General features: G+C 43.0%; 1 protein-coding gene across 1 annotated transcript in view; it reads right to left on the minus strand.

Annotated features, from left to right (window-relative positions):
• Nucleotides 1–449: 449 nt before the first annotated feature.
• The window catches only part of cnnm2b (cyclin and CBS domain divalent metal cation transport mediator 2b), a 63,033-nt gene continuing 44,083 nt past the window's right edge, over nucleotides 450–19,399 (minus strand). The window contains exons 4-8 of the mRNA XM_037762586.1: nucleotides 14,902–15,071; nucleotides 13,047–13,140; nucleotides 11,671–11,733; nucleotides 8,517–8,695; nucleotides 450–3,638 (exon numbers count right to left, since the gene is read on the minus strand). Of these exons, the coding sequence (XP_037618514.1) occupies nucleotides 3,342–3,638; nucleotides 8,517–8,695; nucleotides 11,671–11,733; nucleotides 13,047–13,140; nucleotides 14,902–15,071 (803 nt within the window). The 3' untranslated portion in view covers nucleotides 450–3,341. The remainder of the gene's footprint in view (nucleotides 3,639–8,516; nucleotides 8,696–11,670; nucleotides 11,734–13,046; nucleotides 13,141–14,901; nucleotides 15,072–19,399) is intronic.

Raw genomic sequence — 19,399 nt, forward strand, 5'->3', positions numbered from 1 at the left:
TTGGTACGTCTACTTCTTTACATTTTGGAAGCATATATTGTACTTTTTACTCCATTACATTTGTCTGATGTTAGTCACTATTACTTTGCAGATTCAAATTATTAATACAAAATTTAAATCAACTAATAAATTCAGTTTTTTTTATTGATTTAGATACCTGACTGACTATTAAAGTAGTCAAAATTAGCCCCACCTTTACCAGCTGTTTCAATATTTATAATCCAGTGATATCATTTCTATTACACAAGTGGTGGAAGAAGTACTCAGTTCCTTTACTTAAGTAAAAGTACAAACAAAAAGCACAATACAAAGTGTGCATATATTATCCAGAAGAAAGTCATATTTAGCAACTGGCTTTTTTGTTTTATTGCTAAAGCACACCAAGAAATAAACACTTAGAAGCAGCAGCAGCAGCGCTGTAGACGGAGTACATGGAGCCACCAACTGTCTTGTCTGTTAATCATTCACTTTTTTATTAAACCACCAGCTGCAGGAGGCAATGGGAATGTTGTCGTCAGGTAGAAGAAGCATTATGGACAGCACATGGGTACAATAGCAGCATTGGGATGGACAGAAGACCGGTTAAACACAGGCCTGCAAAGCATTCACATAGTGGAAGGATGATACTCTCTTGTGTTCAGCAGAAGGATGGGAGTGTGTGAGAGAAGAAGAAGATAATAACAGAATATTGAAATAACCCAGTCACAGCTGATGTCCCCCCCCCTCCCTCCCCAGTTGTGCGTTTGGACTTTTGAATTGTCATCATGCTTCTTGTTCTCCTGTCAGGCACTGAGTATGAATGAATGTCCCAAACACAGTCTCACAATCTGATCATCATTCATCGCTGTATCTCTGGAGTGATTGTCCCTGCAGAGCAGGAGCTGGGCCTGCTGCATAGGAGCACTTTCAAGTAAACAATAAACAACAGCGAACAACAGCTGCAAACAACGCAGACGTATACTCTTATTGTGTGGTTATACGACCGAGACGCCCCCTCACGGCTGAGCAGAATGGAGGGGCCGTTTGTCCACACGTCGGATTACATGTGGAAACAGCGACCGCCAGTGGTTACAGACTGCAACTGAATATTAATCTTTAGGACACTTGTCGTTTCCTGTAAGGTGGCAAGAAAAACTGCCAGCGTACAGTACACATAATGTTAATGAACAGGCCTGGAAGTGGAATCAAAGTAGTTAAAGAGTTAAAAATCTAAACCTCTACAGATATGAAGTAAACAGAATTATTCTACAATAAGACTTATGTAGCTTTAAGGAAAAATGTCAAGCACACATACAGTAACTTAAAACTCATTCCTGTCTTTATGAGGTAAAACAATAAGGGCAAGAAGGTACTAAAGCAAAAAAAATACTAATAAAATAAAAATAAAAAAAGACTTCGAGGAATAGTCCCACATTTGCTTTTCTTGCCGAGAGCCAGACGAGAAGATCGATCTTCTCGTCTTAACGCTCCGCAAGAACGCAAATTAGTCCCAAATTGTGAAAGAAATAAACATATATGGGTACAGTGTTTCTAAGATAAAATGAATATAAATATCTCTCTTTAATAGCAGCCAGCATTTGTGAAGAAGAATATTATTTTGATCTGAATTAACTCGAAAGTTATTAAACATGGATCATAATCTACATTGTGTAGTGTGGGGGAGCCAAAACAAGTAAAAAGTCTCTTTCACATTCACTGCTGAACCGCCGGGGTGTGTTTTTTGTACACACACACGCATGCAAAATGAAAATAAAAATAATAAAAAAAAACATTCACACATAAACAGTGGAATAGCTGTGTATCATTCATGGACACGTTTAATGTCGAGGTTACTTTTTGTGACGTTGATGATGCTCAACATGTTAGATGAGGTCATTAATACTGTGCAATTATCAAGTTTGATTATGCGTAAAAATTGGCAAAAAAAAAAAAAAAAAAAAAAAGACGACACACAACCTCCACATGCATAGGGTTAGGGTTATGACACGTTCACACACCCTCCGCTACACTGTGGTGAATAGTCTAGGCATCATTACTCCCATATGAACGTATAGTAGACATTGTGTTTTGAGGTCAAAAACATGAAAGCGACAAAGAGAAAGAGAGACTGACTTAAGGACAATTTAGCTTGTGGATGGCTGCAGTTTAGCAAAAAAAAAAATACAAATATACATATACATACAGTACATACATACAAATATATCTGTCAATTTATAATACAGCGATTTTATCCATAATCATCTCTTAAATAAATTGCTGTTCATTGCACTTTGTTAAAATAATTAATTATATGATTTTCTCTTAAAGGCAATAGTGTGATTTTTTTTTTTTTAAAAGGTGAAAAAGATCAAATTTAGGATAATAGTAAAAATAACAAGATCTGTAATATACATACTGTATCTGTAAAAGACCCTCACCTCCTCATATACACGAATGGATGTTCGTCTCCATATATGTCGCATGTCCTTTCACGATATGACACGTGTGCCCCCCGCGCACACACCTTTTTGTGGACATGCTCGTGCATGCTGGTATGCCAGTTTCATGTCATATCGTGTCTCCACGCATACATATATACATACAATATTATAAAATAAATAAATACAGGAAAACATTCTTGGTTCGTGGTTTAAACGGTTTCTTTCAAAAGCGGTTTTTGGTGCAGTCTTTGACCGACCGTTCTCTTCTGCTTGTTTGGGTTTGAGTCCTCGTTGATGGGATCAACAGTCGACTGAGCCTCCCTGAAAGATGCACGGGTTGGGGGGGGGGGGGGGTTGCATGTGTGTGTGTGTGTATGTCGTTGTGTTTGAATACGTGTGTGTGTATGTGAGCAAAAACAGTCTGTGTCCAGTGTAAGAAGGGGGGGACCAATGTCTTTGGCCTGAGGAGAAAATACAGCGAGTGTTGTATTATGTTGTGTGTGTGTGTGTGTGTGTGTGTGTGTGTAGGGGAACGGGACAGGGGCTGCATGCACTCTGTCGTCCTCTAGTCCAAGTCACCGCTATGAAATTGTCAGATTGTCCCAAAATAGAAGCTCAGTCACAGGTACTGTCCGAGTGGTGCACCCTCTGTAAGAGGATGTAGTACAGTGGGGATTCTGACAGCGTTCAGGTGGGGGGGGCGTTCAGGGTGACGCAGCACCCGTCTTCCCCCCCCACTGCCCCTCCGTGAAAGGGTCTCACTGACTGACTGACTGGGGGGCTACTGGTTGGAGCAGAACCCTCACTCCACCTGCCTCCGCTTCCCCACTTTCCCTCATCTCCATCTTACGCCACCGCTCCTCCGCGTGTGTCCACGAGACAGGGTGGAGGGTCTGGGTCTCCACCGGGCTCAGGCGGGGGCTAGATGGGTCCCTCGTTGTGGGCGCTGTGGTTGCTCCTGCTGAGGCCCACACAGTTCTGCTGCTGGTTGAGCAGGTGGGACGTCTCGTTGGCCGCGGATACGGACACGGCGGGGGTGGTGCTGGTGGTGGTGGTGGTGCTGGCCATGGTGGTGGTGACGACAACGGCGGGAGTCTCCACTCCGTCGTGGAGCTCCGTCAGCGTGAGCTCGATCTTAGTGAACTCACTGTCCGTCGATTGGGGCGTCTTGTCCATCCGTGACGCCATCACGGCGTTCTGGTACTGTTGGCGTGTTACCTAGGAAACAGAGAGGATGGAGGCGTGATGAGGTCAAATGTCACAGCAGAGGGTTGTGATTGATTGGTAGGTACCTGCATTCCAAAGCGACCTGTCCGATGATCTCACACGTACAAAATCAGTATCCGATTTTTTATCGTAACGTTTTTTTTCATTATTATAATTATAATTATTACAACATACAGTTTACTGTATATTATCACTTTGGCAGTCATCTAATAGAGATTTTAAAAGAGTATCCATACCACTAAATGAGGACTAAATGGATTTCAGTAAAGAGTTTTAGTGTCCATTAAGAGCTTTTGTAAAACTTTTCGACCTTGACAAGAATAAATATTTACTTTTACTAATAAAGTAAATACACAAATAAAATTAAATCAGCAATTAATTGGACAGTAAAAAGAAGGATAGACTGATTCTCACATGATTAATTTTGCCTTCTTGAAAGTTTCAGAGGTGCACTCGTTGGCTCATAGACAACCATGTCTGGTTATATCCAATAAGAGCTCTTGTTTTGCAACAACAAGGCCCTAGAGTGTCACATAAATATGTTAGTTTGTGGATATCTACATGAGGATGTCACAGTAACAGGGAGTGGGACGCAATTGTAGACCAAGGGAATATTAAAGTTTGCCCCAGAAGGGTGACCACAAAAAATCGTAAGCAAAAGAAAGGCTCTCTACCCTCACTAAGATATTTAGATTAGTGGACTAAGGATGGTAAATTAAAACACCACTGTTGAGCAGCTGACACTCTCTGGGAAACCAAGTGAAGTCAACTAAAGAAAAAGACACTGCCAGGTCAAAACTGAGCAGCCAGGCCACAAAGACCATCCCCACTCTAACAGAAAATGGTGAGCAAATCATGCAGATAGGTTTACGTGGTAACTTCTGCCGATTCACACACCTCTCTACAGCTAGAACAAGCGACATAATGAAGCTCTCACTACCTCTCACAATGAGAGTGGACGACTAGTAAGACGTTTCGCGTGACCCCAGAATGAAGATATTGCAGTTGTACTCGTAATCGTACAAACTGAGTGCCTTGATCCTCCAGGTGATCAAGACCCCAACTTAACAGCGCCCCTGACCCCCAGTTGATGTGAGGATTGTGTTTCTTAAGCCACAGGTGTCCCAAAAAAGAGTGATACATTAGGTGCATCAATAATGAAAAACTGCATATTTTCCACGTGTCTGTCAATGCCAGTTTTATGGTGGCCAGTAATCTTTTCAACCCACCTTATACCCAAAGGTCACCCATGGGCAGGATGATGTACAATTTAAGATTTCGGGCCAGGGTCGAGTCAATAAAACTACCCGCCGCACCTGAATCCACAAACACTGGGAGGTTGTATTTGTTAATATGATAACTCAACTGACAGAAAGGTGCAGTTATTGACTGCCGGGAGGAGATTATTTATTATTTAGACCTCCCTATGTCCTGACGACCCTTCTAGTTTCCCTGCCCTTCTCTTTTCTGAATTACTGGGAATGTACGAATGAAGTTGCCCTCCTTCCCACAGTACAGACAGGACCCACTGATCATATGTGTCTCCCTCTCTACCCGAGATAACCACATGCGCCCTATTTGCATGGGTACATCACTGTTCAGAGGTCCGCAGAGCGGTTCGGGCGTTTCCTGAGGAATGCTAAACTCCATCCCCCCTCGACATGGGGCGGGCTGAACATGCTTTCTCTGGCTGCTGCGTTCGCGGATTCGATTATCAAACCGAATTACCAAGGAAATCAATTCCTCGAGGGAGTGGGAATGTGGGCTATCTCGTCTTTAACCTTCTCTGATGGGGCATGGATAACGGATGACGTATGCCAATAAGACGTTTAGCCACTTTCTGGCCGCTTATGTCGTGGCCAAAAACTCTCCTCATTCCGGCCACAAAGAGAACGACATCAGAACAGACAGGAGTCTGCTTCTCCCACAAGAGCCTTATCTGAGAGAAGAGATATAAAAAACCTTTCTCAAAACGCCCCCTACACCCTCGGAAGTGGGTTATACTGTGTAACCCTCCAGCATCGATGCCGACTCGCTGGCCACGTGCAACAGCATTTTAGGTTTGCCAAGGAACATTACCAAACAAACTGCAAATGTAAGTTCCGTGCAACTACCTGTACAAACGTAAACTGCTCAAATTAAGATAGACATTTAATATTGTCGTGTTACATTGGAACAAATGTCAAGTCTAGGAAATGGTAGACGTGTTCATTTGATTGTAAAGTGTTGTATATTTACAGGGACTGTTGCAAAAACCAAGCAGCTCAGTTAGTTGTGTGTTTATTTGTGTTTTAGAACGTAATCGCCATGAAACAATCAGAAAATAACGTTTTATTTCTCAGATTCGCTGCTTTGTTCTCACTAACGCCGCTCTCTCTCTTCAGTCACTCTATAGCTCGCTCCACCATCGCTGCTCTCTCTCTCTCGGCTCGTTGAGCTGTGGAGGAGTGGCCAACTTTGAATGCTGTGTGTTTACAGACAGCAACCGACAACGGTTACACACCCTGGACAGGTCGCCAGAATGTCGCAGGGCTGACACATAGAGACAGACAAACATTCACAATCACATTAACACCTACGGGCAATTTAGAGACAACAACCTGCATGTCTTTGGACTGTGGGAAGAAACCGCAGATCCCGGAGAAAAACCCATGCTAACACGGGGAGAACATGCCACGGGGGTCCCAAGCCGGATTCGAACCTGTTGTGAGGCGGCAGTGCTAACCACTGCGTCACCGTGCCGCCCCACGGTTATATATTATACCTTTAAATATATAGAAGGGTGCTTCATTGAGCTGTGAGTATGACTATAAACAAAGTTCAGGGAGTGGGGAGGGTCCAGTTTGAGAAAAGCCCTATGTATGCTACCCAAGCCCCCAGGAAGAGCGCCGGGCATTGATGCAAATCTTTGTAGTGGCCAAACGGCGGTACTATAAATTCCGTGTCCGTCATGTGAGGCCATTGGGCCGAAAAAAAAACCTTTTTCCCATAGACTTACATTGGGAAAGAGACGTCTGTCAGCAGATAATTTTAGGTAAATCAACTTCCCAGAACGAACACTCTAATAGCCCTTATTTAAATCATTCCTATCCTAAAAGTTGTAAAATGCACTAATAGCTGAATCCAGAGTTATTTCCCTCCCTCCGTTCATGTGAATGAGACCCAGACCGAGACTGGTGCGAGGGCTGGGAGGCGGAGTTAAAGGAAACACTAGTGCGCCTGCCTTATGGGCCCAATGGATGCAGAGGATCGCCGGATGATCCGGGTACTTTATCACTCGGCAGTTGAGCCTGATCCTCATCAGGATCAATCAGGCTCCACAGCTGCTCCTCCTCACAGACCATTAACCCAACCAGCAACCTGGTGAGTGGCAAGAGACCCTCACAGAAGAAACATCGGATTAAAACAAGAGACAAACTGATAAAACTACGAGGGGTAGAAAATTACTTGATAAAAATGGAGCTGATGAAAATGTTTGTGAATTGTAAAATTAAGCCTTAAAAATGGATGTGAAATGAAAAATGGCACGATAAATTATCAAGTGATTTGATTAATTTAAAGCAGTTTTGACTAAAACAGTTGTGATATGATGAAAACAGAGCCATGTTTCATCATTTTCCTCATCTTACATTCATCATTCATCATTTACGACACAAAAATATTCAAAACACCCAACTGACATTTATCGTTTGCAGCCATGGATGTATTTAGAGAACTGGATACAGCGTATCGGGGCCCCGTTCAGTCCTATGAAAGTTGCTCAGTGGAAAGTTGCTTAATGAAGACAAAGAGGCTCGACTTCCGAGTGGTAAAGTACCCGGATCTTCCGGCGATCTTCCGCATCCATTGGGCCCGCGGAGCAGGCGCAGTAGCGTCCACTTGGTCACATGGCTCGGTCACGGGGGTCACAATGTCACGCTGTCGTCACGGCTTGCTAACTCCGCCTCCCAGCCCTCGCTCCAGCCTCGGTCTGGGTCTCATTCACATGATTCAGCTATTCACCTCAAAAAAAATATCTGCTGAGTTACAGACGTCTGTTTCCCGATGTAGGTCTATGGGAAAAATTATTTTTGGGCCAAATGGCATCACGTGACGGACACGGAAGTTGCAGTACCGCCGTTTGGCCACTATGGAAATTGGGATCGACAACCGCTGCTCTTCTTTGGGGCTTGATTTTGGCTTCATTTTTGCGCCACTGAGCAACTTTCATAGGAATGAACGGGGCCCCGCCTCCAACGCTGTATCCAGTTCTCTTAATACATCCAAGATTACGCCCTGAGTGAAGTGATTCATGACAGATTGACGTGATGCTTCGCAACACGTTGTTTTACGTCCACCCTTGAGGCCACTTTCCTTAAATGATAAATGACAATTTAATGTTGTGAATGATGAATAATGTATGTAAGATGGAGAAAATGATGAAACATGGCTCTGTTTTCATCATGTCACAAATGTTTTAGTCAAATCGGCTATATATGAATCAAATCACTTGATCACTTTATCACTCCATTTTTCATTTCACATCCATTTTCATCACCTCCATTTTTATCAATTAATTTTTGTTGCTTTCACCCCTCATATAAAACTATTGTAGATATTATACTATTTACATTTCTCTTTAACTTTAAAATCTTAGAGCAGCATTAATTGAGTATTTTGACCATTTGGGGGCAGCAGAACAAAAACACAATATTGATATGTTATCACATATTTATAAATCCAGCAGAAATGGACCAACATTATCGCTCATTTGGAGTCATATTTCTGGCCACCTGATGAATATATGTCTGAATTCACTCATGTTTGGTGTCCTTTACATAACAGCATCTGTTATGTATACACACATGAGCCTCAGTGTGCCTTTCTCACCTTTATAAACTGCAGGTCTGCGCGCGCTCTGACTGAGTAGTCAGGTACGTAGATCTGCAGGAAGGAGTTGAGCTGGTTGTTGCTGCTGCCCAGAGTCGGGGTGATGGCGTCTATACGATCGCTCCTGTTCAGGGAGTCTGAGTGGTTGAGTCCAAATGGCCGTGGAGGAGATTTATTTTCTGCAAAGAGGTGATGGGAGAGGAGAATACATTTAAACCACTGGTAATGCAAGGAAATGCATCTCAGAAAAATATTCTATTTTATTAGGGATTGTTTTGTTATTGTATCTTTCTTTCACAACCCAGATTTCTTATAGGCAGAATTTAAGAACAATTTACAAGCTCTCAATTTACAACATTTTTTAGCCACGCTAGCAGCATGGCTCTGGATGGCAATGTCGGTCTGTTGGTCAGCTTGTACATCACTTTGGTCCAGACACATACAGCATACAGTATATATCATCTCACTATTGAATGGATTGCCATGAAACTCGGTACAGATATCTGTGGAGCCCAGACAAGATGAGTCGGTTCAAAATAGTGGTTTTGTAATAAATGCCTTCACAATAATTAGATGGATTGCCATGACATTTGTCACAGACATTCATGTTCCCCACAGGTTGAATTTGAATAACTTTGGTGATTCTCTGACTTTTCTTCTGGAACCATCATCAGGCCAAAAAAAATGATTTGTCATATGCTTTGGTTTATGACCAAATACCTGAACACTGCGTGAAGGAGCCTTTTGACCGAGCGGACACTACCGCGCCTGCTCCATGGGCCCAATGGATGTGGAAGATCGCCGGAAGATCCGGGTACTTTTCCAGGCGGAAGTCGAGCCATTTTGGCCATTGATGTATAAAAATAACTGGATACAGCGTTGGAGGCGGGGCCTCTTTCATTCCTATGAAAGTTGCTCAGTGGCGCATGAAGCCTAAATGGCTCGACTTCCATCTGGAAAAGTACCCGGGTCTTGGGCACATGGAACATGCGCAATAGCGTCCGCTCGGTCACATGACTTGGTCACGGGGTCCCAACGTCACGCCGTCGTCACGGCTTGCGCTCCAGCCTCGGTCTAGTTAATTTTACAACTTTAAAAACTTAATTTTTTAAATAAGGGCTACTTAGGTGTTCATACTGGGAAGTTGATTCACCTCAAAAAAAATGATCCGCTGAGTTACAGATGTCTCTTTCCGAATGTAAGTCTATGGGAAAAAGTCTTTTGGGGCCCAATGCGTCACGTGACTGACACAGAAGTTGCAGTACCGCCGTTTGGCCACTACGAAAGTTGGAACCAACGACCAGCACTCTTCCTGGGGGCTTGATTTTGGCTTCATGCACTACTGAGCAACTTTCATAGGAATGAACGGGGCCCCACCTTCAACGCTGTATCCAGTTCTCTTAATACATTCAAGATTACGCCCTGAGTGAAGTGATACATGATAGATTGACGTGATGTGTCACAATCATATCAGAGTTTCTATTGGCCCAAAGCTAATGTGGGTAGGCGTAATGGACACAATATGCTTGTTTTATTGGCCCAAATGGTCCCCATCTGTAGATATGTTCTATGTATTTCATAAACCCCCTGACAAGAGTGCCACAGACCCCACTTTGATTCCCAAAGTGGGGTGTACTTGGTCTTGTTAATAAACAGAAGTGCCAGTCATCAATCACTTCATAGTCTTTCACATCCCTACTGCTCTAATCTGATATACTTCCAAGTTTATATGACACTTGTTAGTGATCCGTATCATTGTTTTGTCTGGTCAGGTGCTCTCTATAGCCTGAACCTTTTAATCATCACAGTAGTAAGTACAGTACATCATCTTATATCATCATATTTGGAGGTATTTAGCAGATTTTGATAGCTACAGACGCAAAAACTTTTGTGATGTATCTGCTTTAACTCACAATTTTCTCTGAAACTACTTGAGCTGCTCAACAGCATCAGCAGCACTTTCTTGGTGACATTTTTCCAGGTCAAGTGTTAGACATTAGCACAGATGCTTGCTGTGATGTATGGAAATCTAATTTCAACGCAAGTCTTTAGGTTAGGAGAGTTTCACACAGCATCAGGTATTGAGTCGGTGGTCTCCAGTGATGCTGCTCCCTTCTATGTGCTACCACATGGAAGACTTGTTCTGTTTTTTTTGTGTATTTTTTAATTAAAGCCAGATTATGTTTTCCACTTCTTAAAGAAGCCTAGTGAAAATCACACACAACAAAGTGGAAACGGCTTGGCCAACGCTAATGCTACTACGCCGACTGGAATGTATGTAATCCCATGTTGGAATACGTGTGTGAGTGTGTGTGCGGACCGAGCGCAGTGGGCCAAAGACCTGGCATGTGAACTCTTGCGGATTAGTACTCCACTTTCTAGGGGCCGCAGGGGCCAGGTCAATACAGAAAAAAAGGCGGTGTGTGTCAAGGATACACACATTTACGTACATGCAGACACACTCTAACGTGTGCGCAGCGGGGCGCCAAACTGGGTAAAAAAGCACGTTTTAGAGGTGCACTGTAGGTCACAGCTAAAGACAGGAAGAGTGTATTTGTTCAACTGCATTTCCGATACATGTGGGTGTGTTTGTGTTCGTGGCAGCATGTCCGTAGTTGTGTGTGGAGCGTGTGCGTACATGTGAACATATGTGTGCGTGCGCGTCTTTGTATGTGCGCTCGGTGGTGTCCGGCAGGGGGCTGTAGCTGTAGGTCTTGTTTATGTAGTGGGAGGGTTAAAGGTTAGGGGCGAGCGGGGCGGAGCCTGGGTCCGCTCTGGGGCCTCCAGTCTCCAACACCATTCAGCCACTTGACTAATGGCTCAGGCGATGAGGGTGTTAAGTCTCCATCTGAATCTGTTTTCCCCTCTCCCTCTCCCTCTTTCTCTTTCTCTTTCACGCACATGAATATACAGTACATGTTGCATTCAGGTACAATCAGACGTTCAGCAATGCACCCATCGACACCGTTGTTTTTGGTCACACGAAACAAAAAGAAACACGTAGACGATGAGGATCAAAACGACCAAACACTTGTGTAAGTTTACACAAAAAGCATGCAGGGTTTGAAGACACAATTTCAGCAAAAACATTCTTATTGTTCATATGCTTATTGTGAGATTGGGTGTTATGTAGAGGCAGAAAAGGCCACTGTACCTGGAGATCCTGCTAATGATTCAGCCCTACTGACCACAAATGTACGAGACAGGGACAGAGGCACTGGAAGGAGATAGAAAAGAAGAAGAAAAGAAAGAGGAGAGTCTGTCAAAGTTGAGACATAATAAGTGCATAAAAACACATGGTAAACTGGGATTAAATACTGAAATACTGAGCAGCTAAAGATGAAGTCAAAGAAAATGCACCTCATCATCATCATGTATTATCATAAAGTATTTGATTTCTACCTGCACACAGGACAGGAAGGTTACTCTACTCTTTCACCAGTAGGTGTCTCTCAGGTCTCACCACCCAGTGAATCAGAATAGTTGAGACAAGGCTGAGAATAGTACTGTAGTTTATGAATGAACTGAGAGGACTCACTAGGTGACGCTTTCTCATGATGTCACTGCAGGACAGCGTTATCAGTCTTACAATCATTGTTCATAAACATTCATCAAAGGGAAAGGCCCTGAACTGATCTTCACTTTGCCGGCTTTGTGACACAAAGGACAACGTGATGGCAGATGGTGGACTAGGCACATTTGACGTATATTGCTGCTAAAAGGCTTTTTAGCATCTTCACATCAAGCAGTGCGTACTGATCTTGAAGTTAGAGCAAAGAAATATGTCAGAGCTATACTCTACTCTAAGAACAATGAGAGTGTTTCGATACTAGTGTTGATAAAGTACCTGAGTTCCTAATACCAAGCACTACTTCTTTTGATATTATACTTTATTATGTGTGTCAGTCGATTCAAATATTTATTCGCGATTAATTGCGTGATTGTTCATAGTTAATTGAAAATTTGTATCTGTTCTAAATGTACCTTAAAGCTGCAGTAGGCAGACAGTTTTTGGCATCATTGGGCATTAATTCCATAATAACCTTTCAGCATATTGTAATTCAAGTGTTCGGAGAGAAAACTAGACTTCTGCACCTCCTCATGGCTCTGTTTTCAGGCTTTAGAAAATCTAGCCCGTGACAGAAGACTTTGACCAATCACAGGTCATTTCATTGAGAGAGCGTTCCTATTGGCTGTGCTCCAGTCATTTGACCAGAACTTGGCGTTCCTTCAACAGATTTTACAATGGCGGCAGCGTCCTAAACGTTCTCATTTTACAGCTAAACAGTACACTACAAGATTATTCTGAAAACATTTGAGGAGAGAAATAGGTATTACAGTAACAGAATATTGATTCATATTTGATCAGCGCGGCCTAGTTTGACCGTTTGGTCGGAGTTTGTGAGTGATTGACAGCCGGCTCTCATAGACGGCAGATAGACAATCTATCAATAAGGAACTAAATCAAACACTCACAGGAACTGGATTTTACTTTGGACAAGGCGCAGGTGTGTAGGTCTGAGATCTTACCTGGCGAGGCTGTCAGCGCCATCATCCCATAGAAGGAGAACGGTCCCGCTTCAAACTTCATCCCCTCTTTTCCTGCCTCCACCTCCACTTTCCCCTGTGAAAGATCCAAAGACGACAAAGAACAAAGAGTTAAAGAAACTATGCTCTGTACATTTGCTATTGCACACTTACTTTATGTCTAATTTACTCTCAATTGCGCATTTCCAGTTTGGAGCATTAGTGCTAGGTTGTGTTAATTACCCTTTCAAGCTAGGATTTCCGATACAGCTTTGCAGTTCCTGCTCAGATATATTTATTCCTCCTTCCCTCCCTCTTTCCTTTCCTTTTTACTACTTGTAGAAAATCCGTACTCGGTTTAATAGCTCCCAATCTGCTCCAAAACCCCGGTCTCAAGGGCAGTGACCCACACTTGTCCAACGAGCCTCATTTGATCCAGGGCGATTACACACATTGACTTAGTGGACTGAGGAATATACAAATTATGTGCATGTCAGTAATATATTTGTTTTTATTAGGACTGACAGTCAATTAAAATATTTAATCGTGATTAATCGCATGATTGTCTATAGTTAATGACCATTAATTTGCAAATTAATCTCACATATTTTATCTGTTCAAAATGTACCTTAAAGTGAGATTTGTCAAGTATTTAATACTCTTATCAACATGGGTGTGGACAAATATGCTGCTTTATGCAAATGTATGTATATATTTATTATTGGAAATCAATTACCAACACAAAACAATGACAAATATTGTCCAGAAACCTTCACAGGTACTGCATTTAGCATAAAAAATATGCTCAAATTACAACATTGCAAACTGCAGCCCAACAGGCAACAACAGCTGTCAGTGTGTCAGTGTGCTGACTTAACTATGACTTGCCCCAAAACTGCATGTGATTATCATAAAGTGGGCATGTCTGTAAAGGGGAGACTTGTGGGAAAATGACTTTCAACTCCACTTTAGCCCCAGTGATTTGGGACTTCCCTTGATCTTGAGCCTTTTTTAAAGACTTGACACCAAAGAGGAAGACTCCATGTTGCAACATATTCAGAGACAGAGCAGACATTCAGACCAGTTTTCGGACTGTAAGTCTACATGAAGGTCAGCAGCTCTTGTTTTGATCTGCTTTTGCATAAATAATTGTAACTCTATAGCATGATTTCTTTTAGGTGTCTGCAAAGAGAGAGTGGCAGGGTGAAAAAAGAGGGATGGGTATACTGTACCACTACTGATGCTCTACTGTCTTAACATTTTTGAAGTACAGTACAGTAGCATTGAATTTGGTTAATTTATAACATGAAACATGGAAATACATATATTTCACTTTCTATCTGTGGTTTTTTCTAATTAGAATTGACACTATTGTCCTTAATTTATACAGTACATCATTTTATTCACACTAACCACATCTTTTAGTTTATTCTGAAGAGTTACAGCGCACGTCATATCTTAGGTCAGATATTTGTATTACTAATGAGCTGTTTATCTATGGTATTGTTGCTTGCCCTGCAGTGCAATCATACCATGCATACCTTTTTAGGATGCTTGGCCCCTGTGGGAACAAACCTGCAGTACAGCTCTGTTAGATGGATGGCTATATTGTAAGAAACTGTGGGGACGAGGAAAACAATAGCTTGTACTAACAGCAGCATGTCCCTGTCTTAAATGTGTTTAGTGCAACGAATAGGGTACAAATACTGTTATTACTCTCTTAATGAATGAAATATTGTTCTCTAGTAAGTGACATGAATTAATTTTGTGCTGTAAAATGGCTTTAAAGGCAGGAGTCCAGCTGCGGGGCCGATGTTGCAATATGTCCTTCACTTTGTACCTCGTTGCATTCACGCACCTGCAGTATGAGGATGAAATAATCCACAGGCTTGTTCCTGTGGAAGAGGTAGTGCTCTACCGCCCGCTTGTTCTTCTCATCGTATTTCAGCTCCTGGATGACGTTGGGGTGCTTCAGCAAGCGTAGCAGAATCTTTTCTGACATTTGCACCGGTGCGAACGGCTCGACCTCTGAAGAACCAGAGAGACAGAGAGGGAGACTGTGAGGAATCAGAAACATATATTATAGCTCAACACGCACACATGGGGCCGATACCAATATCGACATTTGAGAGCTTAAAGAGGACCTATTATGCTGTGGCAGCTGCCAATTCTCTGGTGTTTGCTGTTGTTTCCCTTTTCCCTGGTGTTTTTTTGGTTGAGTTGCTGAGTGATTAGAGGGTTATTCAGTTCACCTGTTGCGCAGGGTGTGGGGACTGGCTCTTAAATGATAGTTGAGAGCAGCTTGGTGCATTCCCCTCTTGGCCAATCAGGGTGTAACGACGCCCTTTCTGTAGGGCTTAAAAGAGGAGGGAAACTGCACACCCAGTGTCATTCTGATCTCTCCTTCACTCAATGCAACATGTGTTATCAGCTTTACCAGAAACTCTGGTCTGTTTTGGGCCCTTTTGGGATTCTGTGATCTTTGTGTTTTGTTTGTTGAGAGTGTTGACTCTCCTAGTTGGGGAAACAAGTTAAGTGCCAACCAATTGGGTTACCTGCACTGGGACGTTTAGGTACTATTTGTGCAACGATCTGGCTTGCCTTACAATAGCCTAACACCTGCAGGCTGTATTTTTGTATTCTATTCATTTGTTGATTTTCAATGAAACCCTTTATACCCATTTCTTTTAGTGTATTTTATTTGGGAAAACTTTAAAGGAGGGTAAAAGGAAAAGCAAAACCAATATTTCAGTTTCCTTAATTGTTTGTTATTATAGAGGCATTTGTTCATTATTGAAGAGGCATTTGTTCATTATTATTATTAAGAAGGCATTTTATTTTATATTATTATGTGGATGGGAACTGTTTTTCAGTCTTCTGACTGAACAACTAAAGTCTGGGGAACTCAGTACCGCCACATAATTGGCAACCACGAAGGGACACGTAACACAAAGCATAATCTTTCAATAAAGAGATTTAGTTTTGTGTCCCATCTTCTGATATCTATTTAGCAAGTGTATTTGAGTGTATATTTCTGAAATGTGTATTTGGAGTGTAGCTTGACTATTAGTCCAAATAATTACTAGTGACCATCCATCATGTCTTGGGAAGATCCAGACATTACAATGACCGCATTGGAACCGTCGCTTGCGGAATTGGAATCCGAGCTTTCTTTAAATGTTAGCTTGGATATGCCTGTAGTTGGGCAGGAGGTGCACTTACTGGATGATGATGATGATGATGATGAAGAGGGATGGGTAAATGCTCCAGTAGAACCACAATTGTCTGTGGACACTCATCCTCTTTTGGCTTTAGAGGGCTTATTACTTCCGCCTTCATCCCCAGTTCCTGTAGCTCCTCCCACCCAGGAACACTCAGATTCGGATTTAGTTATTTTTGCTAATGCTGTAGAGTCGATGAAACTTGTGTTTAAAAATACAGTGGATTGGCAGCGTGAGTGGCTGTCAAACATTTCAAAGGGCATACCCATCGATAAAGCTCTAAAAATGTGTACTACTCTCATAACAAATGTGGTGGAGAAAGCAAGTAACCATTTGCTCGCAGAAGTAAGGGATTTTGGTTCAAAGTGCATAAATGCCATTCAGTGGAATGCACAACAAACACAGTCTGAGTTCCAAGAGTCCCTGATTACTGACCGTCAAAACTTGATGACCTCCATTACATCCGCGGTCACTGAAAACAAGGATGTACAACTTCTGGTGACCGAGGTGCATACATTGCAACAGCAGATGGGTTCAGTGCAGGCTACCCTTGAGTCTCTTGTGCGTCAACAGTGTGCACTCAATTCTCAGGTCAATTCAATACATAAGCGAGAGGAATGGGTCCTTAAAGAAGCAGTCACACCTGTTGCAGTTTCGTCTCAAGCACACACATATCCTGTTTCTCCAGTTGTTAAAAATGTGGTTTTGTTGCCTACCTCCGCACCTGTGGGAGTTCCTTTAGATTGCTCAGGAGCTGCTGCTCCTAAGGGTGAAATTTTCCAGGATGATGGTTGTAGAGTGACTGATGGCAAACTTCCAATTAAGATGTTTTTCCCTTGCTATGGCGGGCCTCAGGATGAGAAAGATCCTTTGGTGTATTTGCAAAGATGCAGTGACTTCCTGTCTCTGAAACCACTTACCCATGGTGAGATCCTAGCGACCATGAGAAGTGTATTGCATGATTCTGCACGTGATTGGTGGGAGACTGTTAGGGAGAAAATCCATTCATGGGAGGAATTTCAGAGAGCTTTCCTATCATCTTTTCTTCCCGAGGACTATGTTGATGTTCTGGAAGAACAGATTCGAACCAGGGTGCAAGGAAGAAATGAGTCACTACGAGACTTTGTTTTCTCCTTTCAAGCACTTATCAAACGTTGGCACTCTTCGGCCACAGATGATGAGATTTTAAAAAGAATATTGAAGGCTATGAATCCCTTTCTGGCATGTCAGCTCCGTGGTCGGGTTACCTCCATAGATGAGATGATCCGCATTGGGAGTCAAATAGAAGTAGATTATGAAAACCAGAAAAGGTACAGGAGAACTCTGAACGAATCTCACAAAGCTAATGGTACAACTGAAAAGAAGGTTATAAAGAGACCTGAAATGGTTTTGTGTTGGCGTTGCCATGCACCAGGGTTCTGCCCTCAGTTTCATGTCTTCCCAGGTAGCTTAAAATACAGTGGACAGCAAAAGTCAGAGTCAAAACAGACTTCAGAGTCCAGTAAAAAAGGTTCCATGGCTACTGTTGCTAGTCAGCCTGCAGCCAAGAACCGCCAGAAGCAAAAGTCTACTAGTGTGGTGGGATCTCCATCTCACCCGCCCACTAGTCTAAAACAGTTGGTTGTGCCCATCACGGTACGTCGGCGTCATGGGAAAGCGCTTGTGGACACAGGTGCTACTTACACTTTATTGCATGTGAGTCTGTGGAATAAGATCAAAGGCCCCAATGAGTCCCTTGTATCATGGCAGGGTGGACCAATGTATCTTGCGAATGGCCAGCAAGCAAATCCTATTGGATGTAAAGTGCTGGAGTTCAGCATGCATGGTAACAGTTGGTTCGTACCTACCGCAGTACTGGATGCAGATGTGTTGGTGTATCCATTAGTTCTTGGTTTAGATTTTATGAGCATGAGTGGGCTCCAGGTCAACGTCCGGGACAAGGTATACTCTTTTGCTGGTGATGACACCACCAGGGTTTTCCCTTTCCAGCCTGTCCTGTGCCTTAGCGATGGTTGGGGTGTTCTGAGTGTGAGCAGTGTTGCTTTGTATACTACCTTACCACCTACATTACCGCTCTTGCCTGCTGTTAGTGATGACTGGTGTAACCTAGCTTGTATTCCTAAAGGTGATGACTTACCCAGTCTGCTCCATACTGCTGTTGCAGACAGTGGTTTAACAGGGAGGGAGGCTGAGAAATTGTACGAACTCTTGCTAAACAACCCGCGGGTCTGCACCACCACTTTAGGCCGTACCTCTGTGCTGAAACATAAAATCAAATTAAACAGTGATGTTGTGGTTACCCAGCGCCCCTATCGATTACCCCTACAAAAGCGGAAGATGGTTAAGGAGCAGATCGAAGAGATGCTTCAACAGGGTATCATTGTACCTTCCCATTCACCATGGGCATCCCCGATTGTAGTGGTGCCTAGAAAAGATGGTGGAACACCCCGATTTTGTGTTGATCTCCGCCGTGTTAATGAACGTAGCGAGGGAGATGCCTATCCTCTACCAACGATTTCTGAGATACTTGAATCTCTGGCAAGTTCAGCTGTGTTCACCACCTTGGATCTCAACAGTGGTTATTGGCAGGTAGAAATGGACCCGGAAAGCCAGCACCTCACGGCATTCGTCACATGTTTTGGATTATTCCATTTTCGGGTTATGCCTTTCGGCTTGAAGAGAGCTCCAGCTACCTTCCAAAGGCTAATGACTCAAGTGCTGAGGAGCTGCCTAGGAGAGTGCTGTATGGTGTACTTGGATGACATCATAATCTATTCCAAAGACGTCCAGAATCACTTTCATGACGTCCAGCGAGTGTTTGATTGCCTCCAGCAGGCTGGCCTTACACTCAATATTAAGAAATGCCACTTCTGTTGTCCCGAGCTTAAATTCCTGGGTCATGTAGTGAGCAAGGAGGGAGTGCAGGCAGATCCAGCAAAGACAGAAGCACTTTGTGACTACCCTGTGCCTAGAAACCTCAAGGAAGTTCAAAGGTTTTTGGGTCTGGCTGGATGGTACCACCGTTATGTCCCTAATTTTTCAATGATTGCGGAGCCCCTGAATGCGCTGAAAAAGAAAGGAGTCGTGTTTAAGTGGTCAGAGGAGTGTCAGAAGGCATTTCAATGTCTTAAAGAC

Source organism: Sebastes umbrosus, chromosome 3 (assembly GCF_015220745.1).
Source record: "Sebastes umbrosus isolate fSebUmb1 chromosome 3, fSebUmb1.pri, whole genome shotgun sequence".
Lineage (NCBI taxonomy): Eukaryota > Metazoa > Chordata > Actinopteri > Perciformes > Sebastidae > Sebastes > Sebastes umbrosus.